At 43.2% G+C, this 19,321-nt stretch overlaps 4 protein-coding genes and 1 pseudogene across 5 annotated transcripts in view; 3 read left to right on the plus strand and 2 right to left on the minus strand.

Moving 5' to 3' along the window:
* LOC127203988 (zinc finger protein 721-like) overlaps window positions 1-19,321 on the minus strand; it is a 1,570,727-nt gene that overhangs the window by 1,489,694 nt on the left and 61,712 nt on the right.
* LOC127203992 (zinc finger protein 431-like) overlaps window positions 1-19,321 on the plus strand; it is a 436,824-nt pseudogene that overhangs the window by 375,585 nt on the left and 41,918 nt on the right.
* Window positions 1-19,321, minus strand: part of LOC127204012 (zinc finger protein 120-like) — a 428,901-nt gene that overhangs the window by 339,996 nt on the left and 69,584 nt on the right. The window lies entirely within an intron of this gene.
* LOC127204011 (zinc finger protein 431-like) lies at window positions 604-14,423 on the plus strand. 2 transcript variants are annotated; one of them, XM_051162964.1, is made up of 4 exons: window positions 604-617; window positions 1,061-1,193; window positions 13,840-13,966; window positions 14,171-14,423. In XM_051162964.1, exons 2-4 carry the CDS (start codon window positions 1,110-1,112, stop codon window positions 14,233-14,235), a joined length of 276 nt encoding a protein of 91 aa, XP_051018921.1. In that variant the 5' UTR covers window positions 604-617; window positions 1,061-1,109; the 3' UTR covers window positions 14,236-14,423. The 2 variants fall into 2 exon arrangements, with proteins under 2 accessions (XP_051018921.1, XP_051018922.1); XM_051162965.1 differs by having other exon boundaries at window positions 607-617; window positions 1,061-1,112.
* LOC127202966 (zinc finger protein 239-like) lies at window positions 15,631-16,845 on the plus strand. The gene is made up of 2 exons (XM_051161801.1): window positions 15,631-15,644; window positions 15,787-16,845. The coding sequence occupies exons 1-2, from the start codon at window positions 15,631-15,633 to the stop codon at window positions 16,667-16,669; spliced, it is 897 nt and encodes a 298-aa protein (XP_051017758.1). The 3' UTR covers window positions 16,670-16,845.

Genomic DNA, 19,321 nt, shown 5'->3' on the forward strand with positions numbered 1-19,321 from the left:
GTAGCTGCAGTTTACCTGAACTCAGCATTGAGTTTCCTAAATATCCCCTTTTAATTGTGAATATTCCGGACACCCTTTTACTTTGTGGGGGCAGATTGATAACGCCACTGCAAGTTGAGCAACGGGCTATGCGTGTGGTCCGCCTTGATTTCTGGAGCCCTGAAGGAAGCTCTCATCAGGCAAGCTCCAAAATAACAGCCAGGTGAGCGCAGTCTGGGCCCATAAGGGGGGAGGGGGGGAGGGGGGAGGGGGGACAGGAAGATGAGCAGCAGGAACCGGCATGTTGGGTCCTTCCCGGGGCTAGGGAGGAAGACAGATGGATAAGCGATTGGAGGACCCGCACGAGTGCTACTGAAATGCAAATCTCTACATATCTGCAAAACGTCTGGCCCCGGGATTGAAAACTTGGGCCAGGAGCCACTTTGCGGCGTCCCCCTCAGTTTACTCTAAGCAATGTGCTCACGTCACTCAAGACTCAGTGGCCAATCAGGGCCTCCAGGCCGACCTGCCAGTCAGACAACGAGGCCGGTTCTTCCCCCGCTGCTGTGCTCCAGGATCAGCTCTGTAGCTGAGCAGGTTGGAATGGTTGGTTCTGTGTCATGAGCTCTGAGCGCTGCTGCGGGGTGCTGTGAGAGGAGCTGGGGCAAGCTTTTCCACATGGTGAGCACAGGAGCATTGCACACAAATGGGAGGAGCTGTCGGCTGAGCCGCGGGAGCTGGAGTGGTGGCTCCTCCCGGGGGCTGGATGGGAGATCAGGCGGGTAGGCAAGCAGAGGACAGGCACAAACGCTACTGAGATGCAGATCTCTGCAGTTCTGGAAAAGGTCTGGCCCTGGACCCTGGACTCGAAGCCTGGGCCAGGAAACACTATGCTGTGTCCCTTTTGTACATTCCAACCCTAAGGGAGGTGTTCATGTCACTCCAGACTCACTGGCCAATCAGGGCTTTCAGGCGGACCTGCCAGTCAGAAGAGGAGGCGGGTTCTTCCGGATGCCGTGCTTTAGGTTCCTCTTTTTAGCTGATATGGCTTGGATCTTTCCGTGTCCTGTGCTCTGAGCGGTGCTGCTGGATGCTGCGACGGGAGCTCAGGCAAGCTCCGAAGTCAGGAGATGGTGAGGCAGGGTCAAGGCCCGCAACGGGGAGGAGCAGGCGGCTACACCACTGGTGTGGTAGGTCCTCTCTGGGGCTGGATGGTGAGTGGCGGCCAGGTGTGACCACCTGTAAGGTCCGCTGTGGTTGTAGTCACTCTCTGGACCCAGTAGTGGCCTCTGATTAACTTCACAATGGGGTCTGCATCTGGGCAAACCATTTCGAGCTGTGGCGTGTGTGTAAGAACATCCTTGGCAGGATGCCTGCATATGTCTGTGCCCTAGTTTTTCTAGGGTCTTCTACAAGTTCTGCCCTTAGCATTTAACATTTAGGGGTAAAATTCATTTTGTGGAGGTTGTAAAAGGCATCTCATGTGTTGAGTGGGGCTCCAATATTAAACTGTGATGTAGAAAAGTAGAATTGATGGCAGAAAGGATTGGCCAATGCTTAGATTATAGTAAGAGGCACCAAGTAGAATTTAGGTGAGGGAGGACTGCCTCTCAAACACCCCACAGATAAATAGTATGCTAACCAGGCCTCTTAGAGGTGCTATCATGCACATGTTTGCTCACCAGAATTGTCCAGAAATCTGGCTCCAAAATATGATAAAGGAGACAGCACGTATGTACAACCAGCCACTACTTCCATCCACATTTCTCACACACACACACACACACACACATACACACACACACACACACACACACACAATCCAAGCTTCTAACAAGCTGCTCAGTGGGGCATGACAGGTTCACAACCAACATCAAGGCCTGGTGTTCCTTAAAGCTCCAGTTTTCTTCTTGAGAAAAGCATAGTTTTTGCCACATAGGCAAGACTACACCAGGCGACAACTCTCTGACAAGGAAAAAGACTGTTGTGTTGAGGGCTGGCCTGATCTAGCAGGGCTTTCTATGAGGCCCTCCTGTGTGGAGAATGACAGAGCTCCTTCTCAAACCCAGGAGCATGCTTGGGAGAGCCAGTAACAGCCTGGAGACTAGGACTTGGGAGCTGTCCCTAAGGCCCCTATGCACTGGGAATAGAGCTCCTTTTCTAAAGGCAGGAACATGCTTGGGAGAGTTGGGACTGGTCTAGAGCGAGGGCCTTTGGGGAGGGGTTGCTTCAGCTCCTGAGAACCCAACTCATTCTCTCACATGGGGCTGTGGCTATCAGTCCCAAGTCCACTGTGGGCTTGGTCAGTAATGTTTTTAGGTACCCTGTGTTCCCCTGCACAGCACTGTTTTATTATACTCCTGAGTTAGTCCCATTGTGTAGTGGTTTCTGCTGGTGTCATAGAAGTCTCCCATTTTTCCCATTGTTTTCCCTGTAAGTACTATACACGATGCTGTTGTTCAGAGGCTTGGTTGGCATAAGACGTAGCTGTGGAAGACCTCCCGCCCGGCTTTTCTACTTTCTACCTTCTACTTTCCTATCGTCTGATCTTCTGACACCTTCATCTCAGGACCCTGTCACTGAAGAGTGACCTGCTGTTCTCAGAGCGCTGATGTACTTAACAAATAATTCACTGGGTGTGGAGGCACAGTCCTTTAATCCCAACACTCGGGAGGCAGGAGCAGGCAGATCGCTGTGAGTTCGAGGCCAGCCTGGTCTACAAAGCGAGTCTAGGACAACCAAGACTACACAGAGAAACCTTGTCTCGAAAAACCAAACCAAACCAAACCAAAAAATAATAATTCTGGTCTGGGAATAGTTTGCTGTGTAAATCTCCCATTGGTCTAAGTGGCTAGACTTGCAGTCTCCAGTTCCTATTTAAGTTTTTCAAACCATAACCTGCGGCTTGACCCTAAAAGAGACTAAAGGCTGACAGCATATGTGGAATGCTAAATATGTCTTCAGATGGCTCCTCTTTAATTGTGTGGGGAGTGATTTCTCCTTAGGGAGGCATCGTGCTTCCAGAACAGCTGTATCTTCAGCCTTTCAGAAAAATGTGTCCGAGACAAGTTGTTCTGACTCAGGTCTCCTTGGAACTGGTCTGATGCTCCCCAGGGCAATGACCTTGGGTTCCTATTGATGAAAATTTCTAAATTATTTTGTTTTCTGAGACGGGGTTTCTCTGTGTAACCTTGGCAGTCCTGGACTTGAACTCAGAGATCCGCCTGCCTCTGCCTCCTAAGTGTTGGGATTAAAGGTGTGTGCCACCCACGCCCGGCTTCTAAATTCTTTAGTTAAGGAGCTGTACCCAAACCAGTTTTAAAGTAACCCATTTGAGGCAGGTAGTGAGCTTTTCATTGTAGTAACAGGGAAATGATTTGCTTGTGGAGTGTGGCTTCTGCCTTCAGGCCAGAGTAGGAGGAACAGCATAGTGTGTACTCTGCTGGGCGAAACAGCAGAGGTAATAGCTGGATCGCAGACTACAGGTTAAGGGAGTCAGCTGCAGTGGCCACCCTTATGAGGAAGGACCTTCCTGAGGCAGGGCGAGGGATTTTATAGTTTGCCAGCATGTATTAATTCATGCATGCGAATAAAAACAGACCAGATTGGTGGGTGTACACTTTGGGTGGGTTAACTTGAGCCAGTGCATATCGAATTTTCAATTAAGGAGTGTCCTGTGTAGATATGTGCAATCCTCCTTGACATAGTTAAGTCAGGTCAGAAATTTGAACCACATGTCATTATCTGTAGCTGGGTGTGTGAGGATTTAGGTGTCTGCAGCTAACTTTGCACTTAAGGGCAAGGGCAAGCTCTATCTTATTAATGTCATTCCCTCTACCAGGGAAGGTCCTCTTCTTTTTCAAGGCCAGTATACCTGTGTGTTTTATCAATTATAGTTATCTTTTTTTTTTTTTTTTTAAAAGTCGATTTTGGGATTACTTTTTAAATTTCATTTTCTTTATGCATCACTGCTTTAGTCTCTTATTTGTCTCTATTCTCCAGTGTTTCTTAGTCATTAATAATTTCATTCCTAGAGCAGGCATGGCATGGTGGCACACTCCTGTAATCCTAACACTCAGGAGGTCAGATTGCTGTGAGTTCAAGGCCATCCTGGTCTACCAAGTGAGTCCAGTGCAGTCAAGGCTACACAGAGAAACCCTGTATTGAAAAATCAAAACAAACAAAGAAAAATCCTTTTTTTTCCCCTCAAGGGTTTTCACATTTGTTTCTGTTTAGAGCAATACCGCCTGTAGCTCAGCCTTTCCTCATGCTATGTAGTAAATACCAGCTTTGAGCACCTAATCCTGCCTCTTCTGCCCAGTGCCTGGAAGGCAGTTCCGTAACTCCTTTCAGGCTCGGCTTTGATTGGTCAGAGGGAAAGAAGACGCCCAGTGAGTGATTGTCTTCCAACCTCCCTGGATTTTCTTGGTGGGGAGGAGATTACAAATAAAGAGGAGCCTGTGCAGGAAGTGAGTTCACAGACCAACTTTGAAGCTGGTGTTAGTCACAACACAGAAAAATAGGAGGAGGAAGGAAGGTGGCAGCTCCCTTCTTTTGACAGCAGTTGCCTTGAGCAAGGAGTAGTCAGGGAATCAATTTTAGACCATTTGTAAAAGTCCAAACTGGCCATTTTTTTGAGGGGGAGTGGGTCACGGACCAAGAGAATCAAGAATCTGGTTGAGGAACCGAACTTAGTTTTAGAAACCAAATTTCTGTCACCACGCTAGCTCAACCAACACAGAAGATCTGGGCAAACTGCTGTGGCTGCGCCTAACACGGATGTCTGAAAATGTACAACGTGAGAGGAAAGGTGTGAGTCATACGTGGTGTGCTCTAGTGTATATGATTGGCCCCTCAGGCATATTGGATCATAAAGCTTGATTCAAGTAGTAAAAATAATGTCTGAGACTATAAATCACTTCAACTATTAAGTCTTGAACCCTGGGACAAATGGCTGATGTGCCTATTTCATAAATCAAAGCGGACCTGTCTAGCAGGCTCTCCCAGCATGCCTCAGTCCCTACCTTTTGCAGGGTTAGGGTTGGCATAGCCTACCCAGCTGTCCCTTCCTTAAGTAAGCCAACCATTTTGGTGACCTGGTCTTTTTCATCTATGATTTACTCTCCTGGCCTCTTGGGCTGGCCCTCCCCTCCTCCCTCACATGGCTCGGGCTCATGTCCACTCTCCTAGATGTCCTTGGCTCTGGCTAGGCTCTCCTTTTCCTCTACAATAAGTGTGCTGCTCCATCATGCTGAGGAGCAGCCATAGCCTTTCTTTTTATATTCACCTTCCATTAACCATTCCTTGCTTTCAAATTCACGGCCACTTTTCGCCTCATTTTTTTTATTTTATTTAATTTTTTATTTTTATTTAATTTTTTTAAATGTATGTGCATTGGTGTGAGGGTGTCAGATCTTAGAGTTACAGACAGTTGTGAGCTGCCATGTGGGTGCTGGGAACTGAACCCGAGTCCTTTGGAAGAGCAGGCAGTGCTCTTAACCACTGAGCCATCTCTCCAGCCCCACTTTTTGCTTTAATTGTTGTTACTGTTTGACTTTGACTAAAGTTTGCCTGGAGGACTTTCCAGCTATGAGGTAGAGATGGCTGCACTGGGCGTTGAGTGTGTAGTGGAATGTGCACAGAGGACCCCGTGCCTTGGAAGAGGAACAGGAAGGGCTCTGGGAGACTGGAACATTCTATTAAATACAAACATCCCAGACTAGGCCTCTGTCTGCCCCTAGGGAGGAAGGAGAGAGCTGAGAAGGCTTCAGTTGTCTGAGTCATTTGCTCTCTGGTCCCCCAGTATAGGAGCTGCTCCTGTCCCCAGGCCCACCTGGGTTGTCGAAGGTAGTGAGGGGCTGTGGGCAGGCCTAGCAGTCAGGAGCACCAGTGGGAGGTAGCTTGCAGGTTCTTTGCAGGAGTCTCCTCAGCTGCCGCTGTGGCAAGCTCTGAGGAAAACCGCATGGCATGGTGAGTGTGAGGGCCCTTGTCTCCAGGCCGGGAGGAGCAGGTCTGCGGAGATATCGGAGTCCGATCTGCTGGGAGTATGAGAGACTTTGGGTCATGTTGGTCCATGTAGTGATCTGGGTAGAGCCCTTGACCTCTGATCCTCTCTGAGTGTGGAAATCTTCTCCCTGGGAGGAGTGGGGGTTGTGCATCCCTGGCAGGGGAAAGCAGTGGTGTTTATAAAATCACTATCAAGTGTGCGCACACAGACAGCCGTTGCTTTTGGTGTGAAGTGTTGGCAGCCACAGGAAGAGGGGGCAAGGGAAAGGTGATCTTAGCAGTCCACAGGAGGTGTAGATAGGGGAGAGGTAACGTTGCCTCTGGTGTTCTAGCCCCGTGCTCATGGCAACAGTGATAATTTGGTCTGTGGTAGCTATGTGGAGAGCCTCCCTCGTGTTCTGGCCCATGTGGCATATGATTGAGCTGGGGTGTCTGCCCAAGTGGGGACTGGGACACAGAGATGAGGTGGGAAAGAGAACGCGGCAGTTGGGGATCATCTGTGATGTCTGCAGGAGGTGTGGAAAGGCGAAGAAGAAGCTTCTACTGAGACTTTGTTCCAGTTCTGAAGGCAACTGTGATAACTGGGTCTGAGGTAACAGATAGCAGGGTATGGCTTTGGACTGACTGCCTACTCCTCTGGCTGTCATGCCCTGTGGTTGAGCAGGGGGTATCTATCCGTAGTTGGGGGCTCAGGCACAGAGAATGGGCAGGAAGAGGACGGCAGATGGGGATGATGTGTGGTGCCTACAGGAGGTGTGGGTAGAGCGAAGATAAGCCACGGCACTAGTGGCAAGGTGAGTACTGGGGCTCAGGAAACAGTGGGGAAAGTCGGGAGGCATCCTACCTGGTCACATCCCCAGTGTCTTAATAGTGAGTTCTTAGGGATTATTTCTTTACTTCTATATTTATGTAGGTTTTTGTTGTTGTTAATCTGGAAGACTTTGTTTATGGATAAAAAGTTCTGTGCACTGCGCAGGTCACTCAGAAAATATTCTTTTGGTGGTGGTGGTGGTTGGGGGTTGACCTTTTTGGAGCTGGGTTCAGATACCAATACCCAACTCAAGTCGGGAAGTTCATAACCATCTGCTACTCCAGATGGAAGGGATCCTTCATCCTCCTCTCTGGTACAAAAACGGAAGACATCCTCTTGCTCACAGACATATATGCACATAAAAATGGTGATAGGCTTGTGCAATGAGTGCAAGACAAGCTATTTAGGTGTATAATACAAACCATACGCTGTTTCTCTTTCTAAAATTTATTTTATTTTATTTTATTCACTATATATCCTTGTCACAGCCCTGTCCTTCCTTTCCTCCTGGTCCAACCCTCCCTGCCTCTCCCCCTACAGCCTCCTCTATTCCTCAGAAAAGGGGAGCTCCCTTCCCATGCACCCCAGCTCATCAAGTCCCATCAGGATGTTGCCTGTCCTCTTTCTCTATGGCCTGGCAAGGCAGTCCCACCATGGCGGAAGTGATCAAAAAGCTGGCATCAGAGTCCATGTCAGAGACAGCCCCTGCTCCCCTTACTAGAGGACCCACATGAAGCCTGAGCTGCCCATTGACGACATCTCTGTAGTGAGCCTAGGTCCAGGTCATACATGGTCCTTGGTTGGTGCATGAGTCTCAGCAAGCCCCTCTGGGCCGTGATTAGTTGGTTGTATTGGTCTTCTTGTGGAGCTCCTGTCACCTCCAGGTCCTGTTTTCCTTCCCATCACTTTTCCCCAAGACTCCCTATGCTTTGCCCAGTGTTTGGCTGTGAGTCTCAGCATCTTTGCAAATCGCTGCTAGGTGGAGACTGTCAGAGGACAACTCTGCTAGGTTCGTTTTTGTAAGCATAACAGAGTACCATTAATATTGTCAGGGGTTGGCTCTCTCCCATGGGGTGGTGGGTCTTGGATTGGTCTAGGCATTGGTTGGACTGTCCCTCAATCTCTGCACGTCTTGTAAGCAGGGTCAATTTCGGGTCAAAGATTTTTGTGGGTGAGTTGGTGTTTCCCTCCCTCTATCAGGAGTCTTGTCTAGTTAGAAGATGTCCTCTTCAGTCACTATGGTACCTCCTCCTAGGAGTCTCTGCTAGAGTTCCCTCATAGCTTCCCAGGAGCCTACCCTGACTTAGGTCTCCAGCTTGTCACAGAGATGCCCCTGCCCACAGTTTCTCTTTTCTCTGGAGGCCTTCTGTCCTCCTGATTCCATGCTCCCCAGGTCACGTCTCAGCCCTCCCATCTCTATGCGCCCCCTCTGCTACCTCGTTCCCTCTCGTCAACCTTCTGTCTTTTCTATTTCCCTTTCCGGGTGATATTTGAGCATCCTCATTCGGGTCCTCCATGCCACTTACCTTCTGTGTGTCTGTGCATTGCAGGAGGTTTGTCCTGTATGAGATGGATAAAGTTTGCTCATAAATGAGTACATACCATGTTTGCCTTTCTGGTTCTAGGTTACCTCACTCAGGGTAGTCTTTTCTAGTTCCATCCATTAGCCTGCAATTTTCACTATGTCTTTGTTTTATATAGCTGAGTAGTTTTCCAGTATATAAATGTACCACAGTTTCTTTATCCATTCTTCAGTTTCCAGAACAGCCTAGATGCCCCTCCTAGATGGCTCTTATGAATAAAGCTGCTATGAACATAGTTGAGCAGGTGTCATTGTTGTATGGTGGAGCATCTTTTGGGTATAGTCAGGAGTGGGGTAGCTGGGTCTTGAGGTAAACTAGTCCCGATTTTGTGAGAAAGCACCAGATTGATTTCCAGCATGCGCTGTCAGTTGAGTTTTTGATCTCAGCCGTTCTGACAGGTGTAAGATTGAATCTCAGAGTCATTTTGATTTGCATTCCCCTGATGACTAAGGATGGTGAGCATTTCTTTATGTGCTTCCCAGTCATTCCAGATTCCTCTGTTGAGAATTCTCTGTTTAGCCCTATTTCTCATTTTTAAACTAGGTTATGTTGTTTGGTGGTATTTAATGTTTTGAGTTCTTTATATATTTTGGATATTAGCCCTTTGTCAGATATAGGATTGGTGAAGATCTTTTTCCAATATTAGGACTGATGTCTCATTCTATTGTGAGTGTGCTTTGCCTTACAGTAGATTTTCAGTTTCAAGAGGTCTCATGTATTAATTGTTGATCTTAGGGCCTGAGCTGTTGGTGTTCTGGTCAGGAAGTAGTCTTCTGTGCCAATGAGTTCAAGGCTCTTCCCCGCTTTATTTTCTAATACATTTAGTGTATTTGGTGCTATGTTTAGATTTTTTGCTTGACTTGGACTTCAGTTTTATGCAGGGTGAAAAATATGGATGTATTTGAATTTTTCTACATGTAGACATTAAGGTAGACCAGCACCGTTTGTTGAAGATGCTTTCTCTTTTCAATTACATGGTTTTGGCTCCATTGTCAAAAAACAACTACCTGTAGGTCTGTGCATTTATTTCCAGGTCTTCAGTTGGATTCCATTGATCAACCAGCCTATTTCTAGGCCTGTACTGTGCCGGGTTTTATTACTGTTGTTCTGTAGGATAGCTTCAAGTCAAGGATTGAGATACCTCCAGAATTCTTTCGTTGTATAGGACTGTTTTAGCTAGTTTGTGTTTTGTTTGTTTGTTTTGTTTTTCTATATGAAGTTTAAAATTGTTCTTTCAAGCTCTGTAAAGAATTTTGTTGGTGTTTTGATGGTATTGCTTTTGGTAAAATGGCTATTTTTAATATGCTAGTCTTACCAATCCATGGCCATGGGAGATCTTTCCATATTCTGATATCTTTCTCACTTTCTCCAGAAACTTGAAGTTTTTGTCATACAGATCTTTGACTTACTTGGTCAGAGTTACTCCAAGACACTTTACACTATTTGTGGCTGTTGTGTGAAGGGTGTAGCTTCCCTTTTTTCTTTCTGAGCCCCTTTGTCTTTTGAATACAGGAGGACTACTGATGTCTTTGAATCAATTTTGTGTCCATCCACTTTGTTGAAGGTGTTTATCAGCTGTAGGAGTTTTCTGGTGGAATTTTGGGGGTCACTAATGTAAACTGGCATATCATCTGCCAATTCCGATATTTGACTTTTTTCCTTTACAATTTGCAAACCTTTGATCGACTCAGGTTGTTTTATTGCTCCAGCTAGAACTTTAGGTACTATATTGAAGAGACATATCTGGTCCCTGATTTTAGTGGGATTGCTCTGAGTTTCTTTCCATTTAATTTGATGTCGGCCATCTGCTTGCCTTCATAATGGGCCTTATATCCCTGATCTCTCCAAGACTTTAATAATGAAGGAGTATTGGATTTTGTCAAAGGGTTTTTCTGCATCTAATAAAATAACCATGTGATTTTTTTTTTCTTCCAATTTGTTTATATGGTGGATTGCATTGATGGTTTTTCATGTGTGTTTAACTATTCCTGCATCCCTGGGATGAGGCCTACTTGATCACAATGAATGATATATTTGATGTGTTCTTGGTTTCAGTTTGCAAGTATTTCATTATTTTTTCATCAATGTTCATAAGGGAAATTGGTCTGAAATTCTCTTTCTTTTGTGAGTCTTTGTGTAGTTTAAGTATCATGGTGACTGGCTTCATAAAATGTGGTTGGCAATGTTCCTTATGTTTATATTTTGTGGAATAGTTTGAGGAGTATTGATATTAGGTCTTCTTTAAATGTCTGGTAGACTTCTGTGCTAAAACTTATCTGGCCCTGAGCATTTTTCTTTGGGAGACTTTTGATAACTGCTCAATAAGATTGTTTAAATTGTGTACCTGATCTTGATTTAACTTTGGTAAGTGAAATTTATCATGAAAATATTCCATTTCCTTTATATTTTCCAGTTTTGTGGAATGCACGCTGATGGTTTTCTAAAATTTCCTCTGTGTCTGTTATGTCCCCCTTTTCATTTCTGATTTTGTTAATTTGGATACTCTCCCTCTGCCTTTTAGTTAGTTTGGCCAAGGATTTGGGGATTTTGTTGATATTTCTCAATATTGGTTGTTTGCATTGTTCTTTTTGCTTCTAATTTATTGATTTCAGCCCTGAATTTGATGATTTCTTGACATATATTCCTCTTTGAAGTGTTTGCTTCTTTTTTGTTCTAGTGCTTTCAGGTGTGCTTTTAAGTTGCTAGTATGGGATCTTCCCAATTTCTTTCTTTCTTTCAGCCTTAAAAAAAAAAAAAACATACATTAATATTATTACACATATATACAATAAACTACATATAGCAAGAGCAATCATGACACAATCAGGGATTACATAAATGTTACATTCATAGTGTTTTGCCTATTTGTATTTGACAACTTTGAAGAAAACATGTTTCCTATCTTGGTGAATCTAAAATTCTGAATGTAAATCAATATAATTTTTTTATGAAAGTGCTTAGTGCTATGAATTATCCTCATAGCACTGCTTTCATTATGTTTCATAGCTTTGGGTATGTTGTGCCTTCATTTTCATTAATTTCTTTTTTTATTTCATTCTTTACCCAGTTGCCATTATATAGGGAGTTAATCCATTTCCGTGACTTTGTAGGCTTTCTCTTGTTTCTGTTGTTGAGTACCAGCGTTAATCCATGGAGGTCTGATAAGACACAAGGATTTTTTTCAATCTTCTTGTATCTGTTGAGGCTTGCTTTATTACCGAGCCAATGGTTGATATTGGAGAAGTTTCTATGAGGTGCAGAGAAGGTGCTTCTGTGTTTGAGTGAAATGTTTTGTAGATATCTGTTAGGCCTTTGATTCATGATGTCTGTTGGTTTCATTATTTCTCCATTTAGTTTCTGTCTTGATGATCTGTCCATTGGTGAGAGTGGGCTGTTGAGGTCTCCCGCTGTTGATATGTGGTGCCGCTTGCTGGGCAGATTTACTGAAGGAGGTGGGGCAAGAGGATGTTTCCTTAAAAATCTGTTTTCTTGCTGGGCGTGGTGACGCACGCCTTTAATCCCAGCACTGGGGAGGCAGAGGCAGGCAGATCGCTGTGAGTTCGAGGCCAGCCTGGTCTACAAAGTGAGTCCAGGATGGCCAAGGCTACACAGAGAAACCCTGTCTCAAAAAACAAAACAAACAAACAAACAAAAAATCTGTTTTCTTGCATATACTATCTGAAAAATGTACATTTCCTCATACTGGTACAGACTTTCATCCAGTCAGTAACCATAGGAAACCAAATGCAAAACAAGCATCCTTCAAGTGCCTGGTTCCAACCAATTATGAATGCCTGTCCCAGAAGCCTCGACACGCTCCCCAAGAGACATACAGCCTTTGTTCTCCCTGGCTAAAACCGAACTACCCCCTGAAGTGGTTCCTAGAGTGTCTGATCTCTGTCGTGCTTGCTTTGTTCCTCTTGCCTCGGTGGGCTGGTGGCCAGCAGGCCTCCAGGGAAGGGGAGAACCACGCTTTGTGGCATTTTGGGGGGAGCTTATGGAAGCTTTTTAAGAGGCCTTTCCAGATTCCTTAATTGGGAATGCAACTTGAGTGTATCTACTGTGTTGTGGTTGAAACTTCTCAGTCCACTTCCCTTTTGTGCTGTCCTGTCCTCCTCAATACACGCTCTATCCCTAACTGACGAAAGATACACTAGAAGCAACTGCTATTCAATGCTGAGAAACATTGCTGGCCTGATATTTGTGTAGTTTTAGTTTGTTGGTTCTGATTTTGAAGACGTAGTTTTTCTGTGTTGCTCTGGCTGTCCTGAAGGTAGGTATGTAGACCAGGCAGGCCTTGACTTTAGAGGTCCAGTTGACTCTGGCTCCAGAGTGCTGGGATTAGACGCTGACCAACATGTCTGGCTTGTTTTATTTTTATACTATTAACTGATGGGCTTGGAGTGTAGGTTTCTGTACATGCAAGCACATGCTGATGTGCTGATTTTCATCTACATCTTGAATTTTGAAATTTGGCAGAGAGTATATTCTGTTTCTCAGATGGCACGTATTCATGACACTAATGGTGCCTGAGCCTTCTGAGTCATTGAATTGAAGGTGTGTGACATTCTTCCTATCAGTTATATTTGTTGTGAATGTTTTTGAATGAATAGGAGTGTTTTGTCTGTTTGCATGAATATGTACGTAATGTATGCCCGGTCTTCACAGTAGTGAAGATGGACCCAGAACTCTGCACGTGGTATAATGGATAGTTGTGAGCCCCGATGTAAATTCTGGCAGTTGACCCCATTATTTGCAAAGTCAGCAGGAACTCTTATGTGAACTATCTCTCCTGCCCTATGGTACTTATTAATTATGAAGCTTTTTATTGCTCATATTTTCATCTGCCCATTTGTAACTGTTTAACCATGCCTTCCCTTTCACTAACGCCACATTTATGTTACAATACAGAACTACAATGAGTGTATAATTCTTAGAAACGTCAGTAAAGTACCTCTGAGCTCTTTATCTTTTTTGTTTGTTTGATTGATTTTGCAGGGGAGTCAGGCTCTTAATGTATGTACCTCTTACTATTTGGAGCTGGTTGCATAGACCAGGCTTGCATCCACCTCAATGAGATACACCTGCCTCTGCCTCCTAATTGCTAGGATTAAAGACATGAGCAGATACACCCATCATTTTTGAAGTTGGTAGTTTTTCATATAATTTTTCTGGTTTGTGCTCAGTACTGTTGATCTCTCTGCTTGCCCCCTCCCAACCCCTCGCACCACTCTTAACTGGCGTTTCTCTTGCAAAGCTATATCCTATTCGAAGGGTGCAGCAGTGACAGAGATGAAGCTCATTATTCAGTTTCTTTCTAAAATGACCTGGTGATTAAGTTATAACTTCCATGTCAGATAATAAGTAGCAGAAGCACCAGAGTTATACGTCAATGAAGTATGTATTTGCAGTGTTGTCAGTATCAAGCTTTTTGTTGGACACATATATGGGATATTTTAGGATTCATTGACCTACGATGATGTGCATGTGAACTTCACTCTGGAAGAGTGGGCTTTGCTGGATCCTTCCCAGAAGAGACTCTACAGAGATGTGATGCTGGAGACCTACAGGAACCTCACTGCCATAGGTAAGATAGTGAATTTTCCTTCCCTTTTTAAAATAAGGGAACAACTGTCTCTTTGTTATCGATGCTTTTCTATAATTTCTATTGAGAATAAGGAAGAATGATATGAATAAATCAGGCAAGATTGTAAGGTTCACTTAATATAGAAAGTTAAATGTTGTCTAACTTCCAATAATATATCACACATTTTTTGGTGTTATATTTTAGGCTGCAATTTGGAAGACCAACATATTGAAGAACATTGTAAAAGTTCTAGAAAGCATGGAAGGTAATTTACATGTGCAAACTGGTATGAATATGCCTCTGAAGAAACGTTAAGGTATCCTGGAAGTTTGAAAGAAAAGCAACAGTCTAAAAGAGCTTTCAGATTATCGGTGATTATTAATTCTCACAAAAGCATGTACCTCAATGTCAACTGTCTGATTTCTGTTTGTAATACATTGCTCTAAATAAAGAAGACAAGGAAACAATGCTTAGGAGATATCATCATTTGAATCATAGCCCCATAAGAACTAGGCTGTAGAACTGCCAATCTGTTTCGTTTCACACTAGTTAGATATTGCAAAAGACACAGAATAGTAATAAGTCTATCTCTAAAGCCTTCTTTGTCTTTTCTTTATTTTTTTTCTTTTCTACTTTTTTGGTTTTTCGAGACAGGGTTTCTCTGTGTAGCCTTGGCTGTTCTGGACTTGCTTTGTAGACCAGGCTGGCCTCAAACTCACAGTGATCCACCTGCCTCTGCTTCCCCAGGGCTGGGATTAAAGGCATGTGCCACCACCGCCCAGCATCTAAAGCCTTTGAATAGGCAAATAGTCCACAGTAAAGCTGGTGTTACTCATATATTGTAGTGATGTTGCTGAGTTTCTTGAGAGGACAGTTTATGAGAGTCAAGAAGGTTGTTGTAGAGAAACCTCAGTCCCTTTACCACATGTGTGTGAGGAACAAACATTTAAACCGTGTGAACGTGATGTGCAGCCCTTTCATTCATTATTCTTTTTTAAATAGTTATAGCATATATCCCAGAGATGCAAGCCACGTGAGCATAGGGATAGTGAAAGAAGCCACAGACCTCCCTCCCTCCCTCCCTCCCTTCCTTCCTCCCTCTCTCTCTTTCTCTCTGCCTGAGTAATTAGAATATACGTAGGAGTGACTCCGTTGAGTACTTTTTGAATGTGATACCAGTTTACAGTTAATTGGTTTTCCAACTTTATTGAGAACATCCACAAAATTATACTTAAAATCCCCCATGAGGTGGCTGGAGAGATGGCTTAGAGGTTAAGAGCACTGACTGCTCATCCAGAGCTCCTGAGGTCAATTCCCAGCAACCACATGGTGGCTCACAACCATCTATAATGTGATCTAATTCCTTTTGTTGTCATGCAGGCAAGCACTGTATAATAAATAAATAAATAATTAATTAATTAGTAAATCGTGGAAAAATATTTTTTAAAATCCCCACGACTACTAGGAATATGAACATTCTCCTGTTTGTCCTGGTTCACTTTTCAAATGTAGTATGACCCGTACTATAGGAAAATTTATGAATGCAATCAAGGTAGAAAGGTCCGGGCTCTTCCAGTTTTCTTTAAAAATGTAGACGTTCTAATATAGAAGAAAAGGATGCCATCAATGTGAGCCAAGTGATAAATGTTCTGTTATCGTCAAAGATGCAAAAGAACCCGTAATGAAGAGGAGCACCATGAATATAGACACAGTGACAAATCTTTAAGATCTGACTCTTCCTTACCGTAAGACCAGGTTATAAAACCAATCCACACAGATGCAGGGATTCGTGGGTGTGGTGAATGTTGTGACGCTCTCAGACGTGCCAACTATTTTTGCAGGCATGAAAGACGTCATCCTGGCAAGAAGCCACCTGAATATACTCAAGATGGTAAATCCTTTGGATATCAGAATCATCCTCTAAGGCATGAAAGAATACGTACTGGAGAGAAACCCTGTGAAGATATTCAATGTGGTGAAACCTTTGCATATCGCGACAGCCTTCGAATACATAAAAGAACACAGGCTGGAGGAAAACCCTATGAGTGCAACCAGTGTGGTAAAGCCTTTTCACGAAGCAGTCATCTCTCACGACATGAAAGAATACATACTGGAGAGAAACCATACAAATGTAATCATTGTGATAAAGCCTTTTCACGGCACAGTAGTCTCCAAATACATGAAAGAACACATACCGGAGAGAAACCGTATGTATGTAGTCAATGTGGTGTGGCGTTTGCATGTCACAGTACTCTCCAAATACATAAAAGAACACATACGGGAGAGAAACCTTATAAATGTAGCCAATGTGATAAAGTGTTTGCTTGTCAAAGTGGTCTCCTGTATCATAAAAAAACACACACTGGAGAGAAACCCTATGAATGTACTCACTGTGGTAAGGCCTTTGCACATCACAATCATCTTCAAATACATAAAAGAACACACACTGGAGAGAAACCCTATGAATGTAATCAATGTGGTAAAACCTTCGCACGTAACAGTCATCTCAAAGTACATAAAAGTACACATACTGGAGAGAAACCCTTTGAATGTAATCAGTGTGGTAAAACCTTTGTATATAACAGTCATCTCCATGTACATAAAAGTACACATACTCAAGAGAAACTCTTTGAATGTAACCAATGTGGTAAAACCTTTGCATGTCAGAGTTATCTTCGAAAGCATGAAAGAATTCATCCTTGAGAGAAACCCTATAAATGTATTCAATATGCTGAAGCATTTTCACATTTCTAGAGTCTTCTCTGTCAGGAAGGAATTCATACGAGAGAGAAACCTTGTGGATGTATTTAATATGGTGAAGCCTTTGCACTTTTCTGTAGTCTTCATCATCATGAAAGTATTTATAGTGGAGAGAAATTCTATGTGGTAAAGCCTTGTGTTATGGGTTCTGCTGAGATCCAGCACAACTCAAGTACCACATTAATGCAAATGACAAAGATTTATTGTAATCAAGTTGCTGCTGCTTGTTCAGGGTGATGGAACATAGTAGGAAGCTGAACTGTGGCACCTTGACCCACTCCGCAGCCCCCCACATCTTCATACCGTGACTCTTGAGCCAGAATAGATAGCTTTTAAGCTTGAAAACCTCGAACAACTATGCCAAGTTACAGCCACATTTTCCAGCAGTCAGGATTTAGGAGCAGGGGCGTTCCCTATGTAGTTGCTCTGTGTCAGCTGGTACAGGATGTAGGTTTTAGAGTCTAACCAATCTTATCAATACGTTCTTTTGTGATTAGGAACAGGATTATGTTTTGAGGAACAAAAGATAAATACGAGAAGTCCTGATTAGGAACAGTCATGTTTTGAGTAACAAAGGATGAATAATGGAAGCTTGTCAGGTATTCAAAACACTACAACTCCTGTAGTGCCTGGGAACTTGAGCTCAGTTTTACCCTGTGACTAACTGGAGGCAGATAAGAAGTATTTAGGGCAAGTTTCTCTTGCTTGTTCCCAACATTTGCATATCACAGTCATCTTCAAATACATAAAAGAACAGATCGTGTAGAGAAGCTATGAATAAACATAGTAGTGTGTAGTAGTGGTCTTCAAAATTATGAGAAAATGTCATATACTGCAGAGAAGCCCCATAAAGTTAGTCTCTGTGCTAAGTTTTACACTTCGTGGTATCTTTATACAAGAATAAAACCTTCGATGTGTATTCTATCTGTTAGAGCCTTTGCTTATCAAAATAGTGTTTGAAGATCATAAAGAACTCACACAGAAAGAAATTTATGTCTATAAAGGATTTTGAAAGAAAAGATACTGGAGAAAAACCCTTAGAATGTAACAGTGTGGTACTATTTCATTACACTTTCATTCAGTAACCCAAGATTCAACAATCTCTGCAAACATTCTGATGTCCCTCTTTATTTTGTTTGGACTTGCAAACTCATATGGACAAAAGCCCCAAGAATTTAAACAATATTGTAACCCTTTTAGATTTTACAATTCTTTTCAATTACATGGAATAACTCACCCTAGCATAAACTGTTACGGGCTTGTATTGGTGCCTTTGCTGTTGTAATTAAACACAATGTCTATGGCAACTTATAAAAGAGTTTATTTAATTTGGCTTATGGTTCTGGGTGGGTATGGGGTCACCATGAAAGTGGCAATGCAGCCAGTGTCACACATGGCAGCTGAAGCAGGAATCTCAGGGCTCATATCTTCAACCTCCAGCATGAACTAAAGTGGGAACTAGAAATGGTGTGTGGATGTAGCTCTCAAGCCCACCCCAAGTGACACATGTCCTCCAGCAGGGCAGCCTTTCCTAAATTGTCTGAAATGATACTACAACTGAGAAGCCTTAGCTTTCCTGACTTCAAGCCTACAGGCTTGCCTTCTGTTACAAGAACCAATACATTATGAAGAAAATTGTGTAGGTAAGCCTTTAGCTAGCTCCACAGCTGAGTTACAGGAATAAATGCTTACACAAGAAAAGCATTCATGAGTAAAATTTTGTTTGTTTAACAAATTGTTTTAATTTAAATTTTTGACGTCAGTGCAGCTTTGTGTGTGTGTGTACGTGTGTGCGTGTGTGCCTGTGCATGCTACTTCCAAAGAAAATTGTACCCTTGGATTTTTTTGTAGCAAGAATTACAGGAATTTGTCAAAACCCTGGCCCTGATACTAGTCATGAACTTATCTTAATTGCACAGCGATCTTTCTAGCCCTCTAAATATCTTAGTGCCAATATATGTCATCTTGAAGTCAGGAAGTAGGAAAGAACTCAACACAAGTGAAAACCATACTCGTAAATGATTGGATATAGGCTTTAGACATCTTCAGTTTAAGAAAAAAAAAATCTTGTTTCATCTTTTTTTTTTTTCTTTCATTATAGCCTTGAAGGAAGTAAGCTATTTACCATGTCCACTCAAGTGTAATAGCAGAGCTCCCCAACTGTGGTTGTTGTTTGTATTTTGAAACATTTGGGGTAGGTGTCGACGTTTGCTGTATGTGTGGCATATCTATCCATTTACAGAAGTTTATTAGGCTGCTTTGATTTTCCTTCTGTGGCTGCTCTTCATCTTCTATTGCACTTTTACTTGGTGACGGGTGTTGTTCTGCTGCAGTGTACAGAGTGGTCTGGCCATCATCTAAGTGGTCCATTGTTTATTTAAATATCAGGCATCGTCTGAACATCCTTTTTAATAAAGGGTTCCTGTGAATGGGTGGTGGGTGGCTGTTCCTGGTTTTGCTTTTCATATTTTCACAAACCCCTTTCAGAGTTTGCTGTTTCTTATCTGGCTTGGGTTGACCATCAGTCATTAGTCAAGGCTACACTTTGATTCTTGACTCTCATGTGTTAGCCTCCTGGTTATCGGCCCAAGGGTA

This window comes from Acomys russatus, chromosome 19, assembly GCF_903995435.1.
Source record: "Acomys russatus chromosome 19, mAcoRus1.1, whole genome shotgun sequence".
NCBI classification, from domain to species: Eukaryota; Metazoa; Chordata; class Mammalia; order Rodentia; family Muridae; genus Acomys; species Acomys russatus.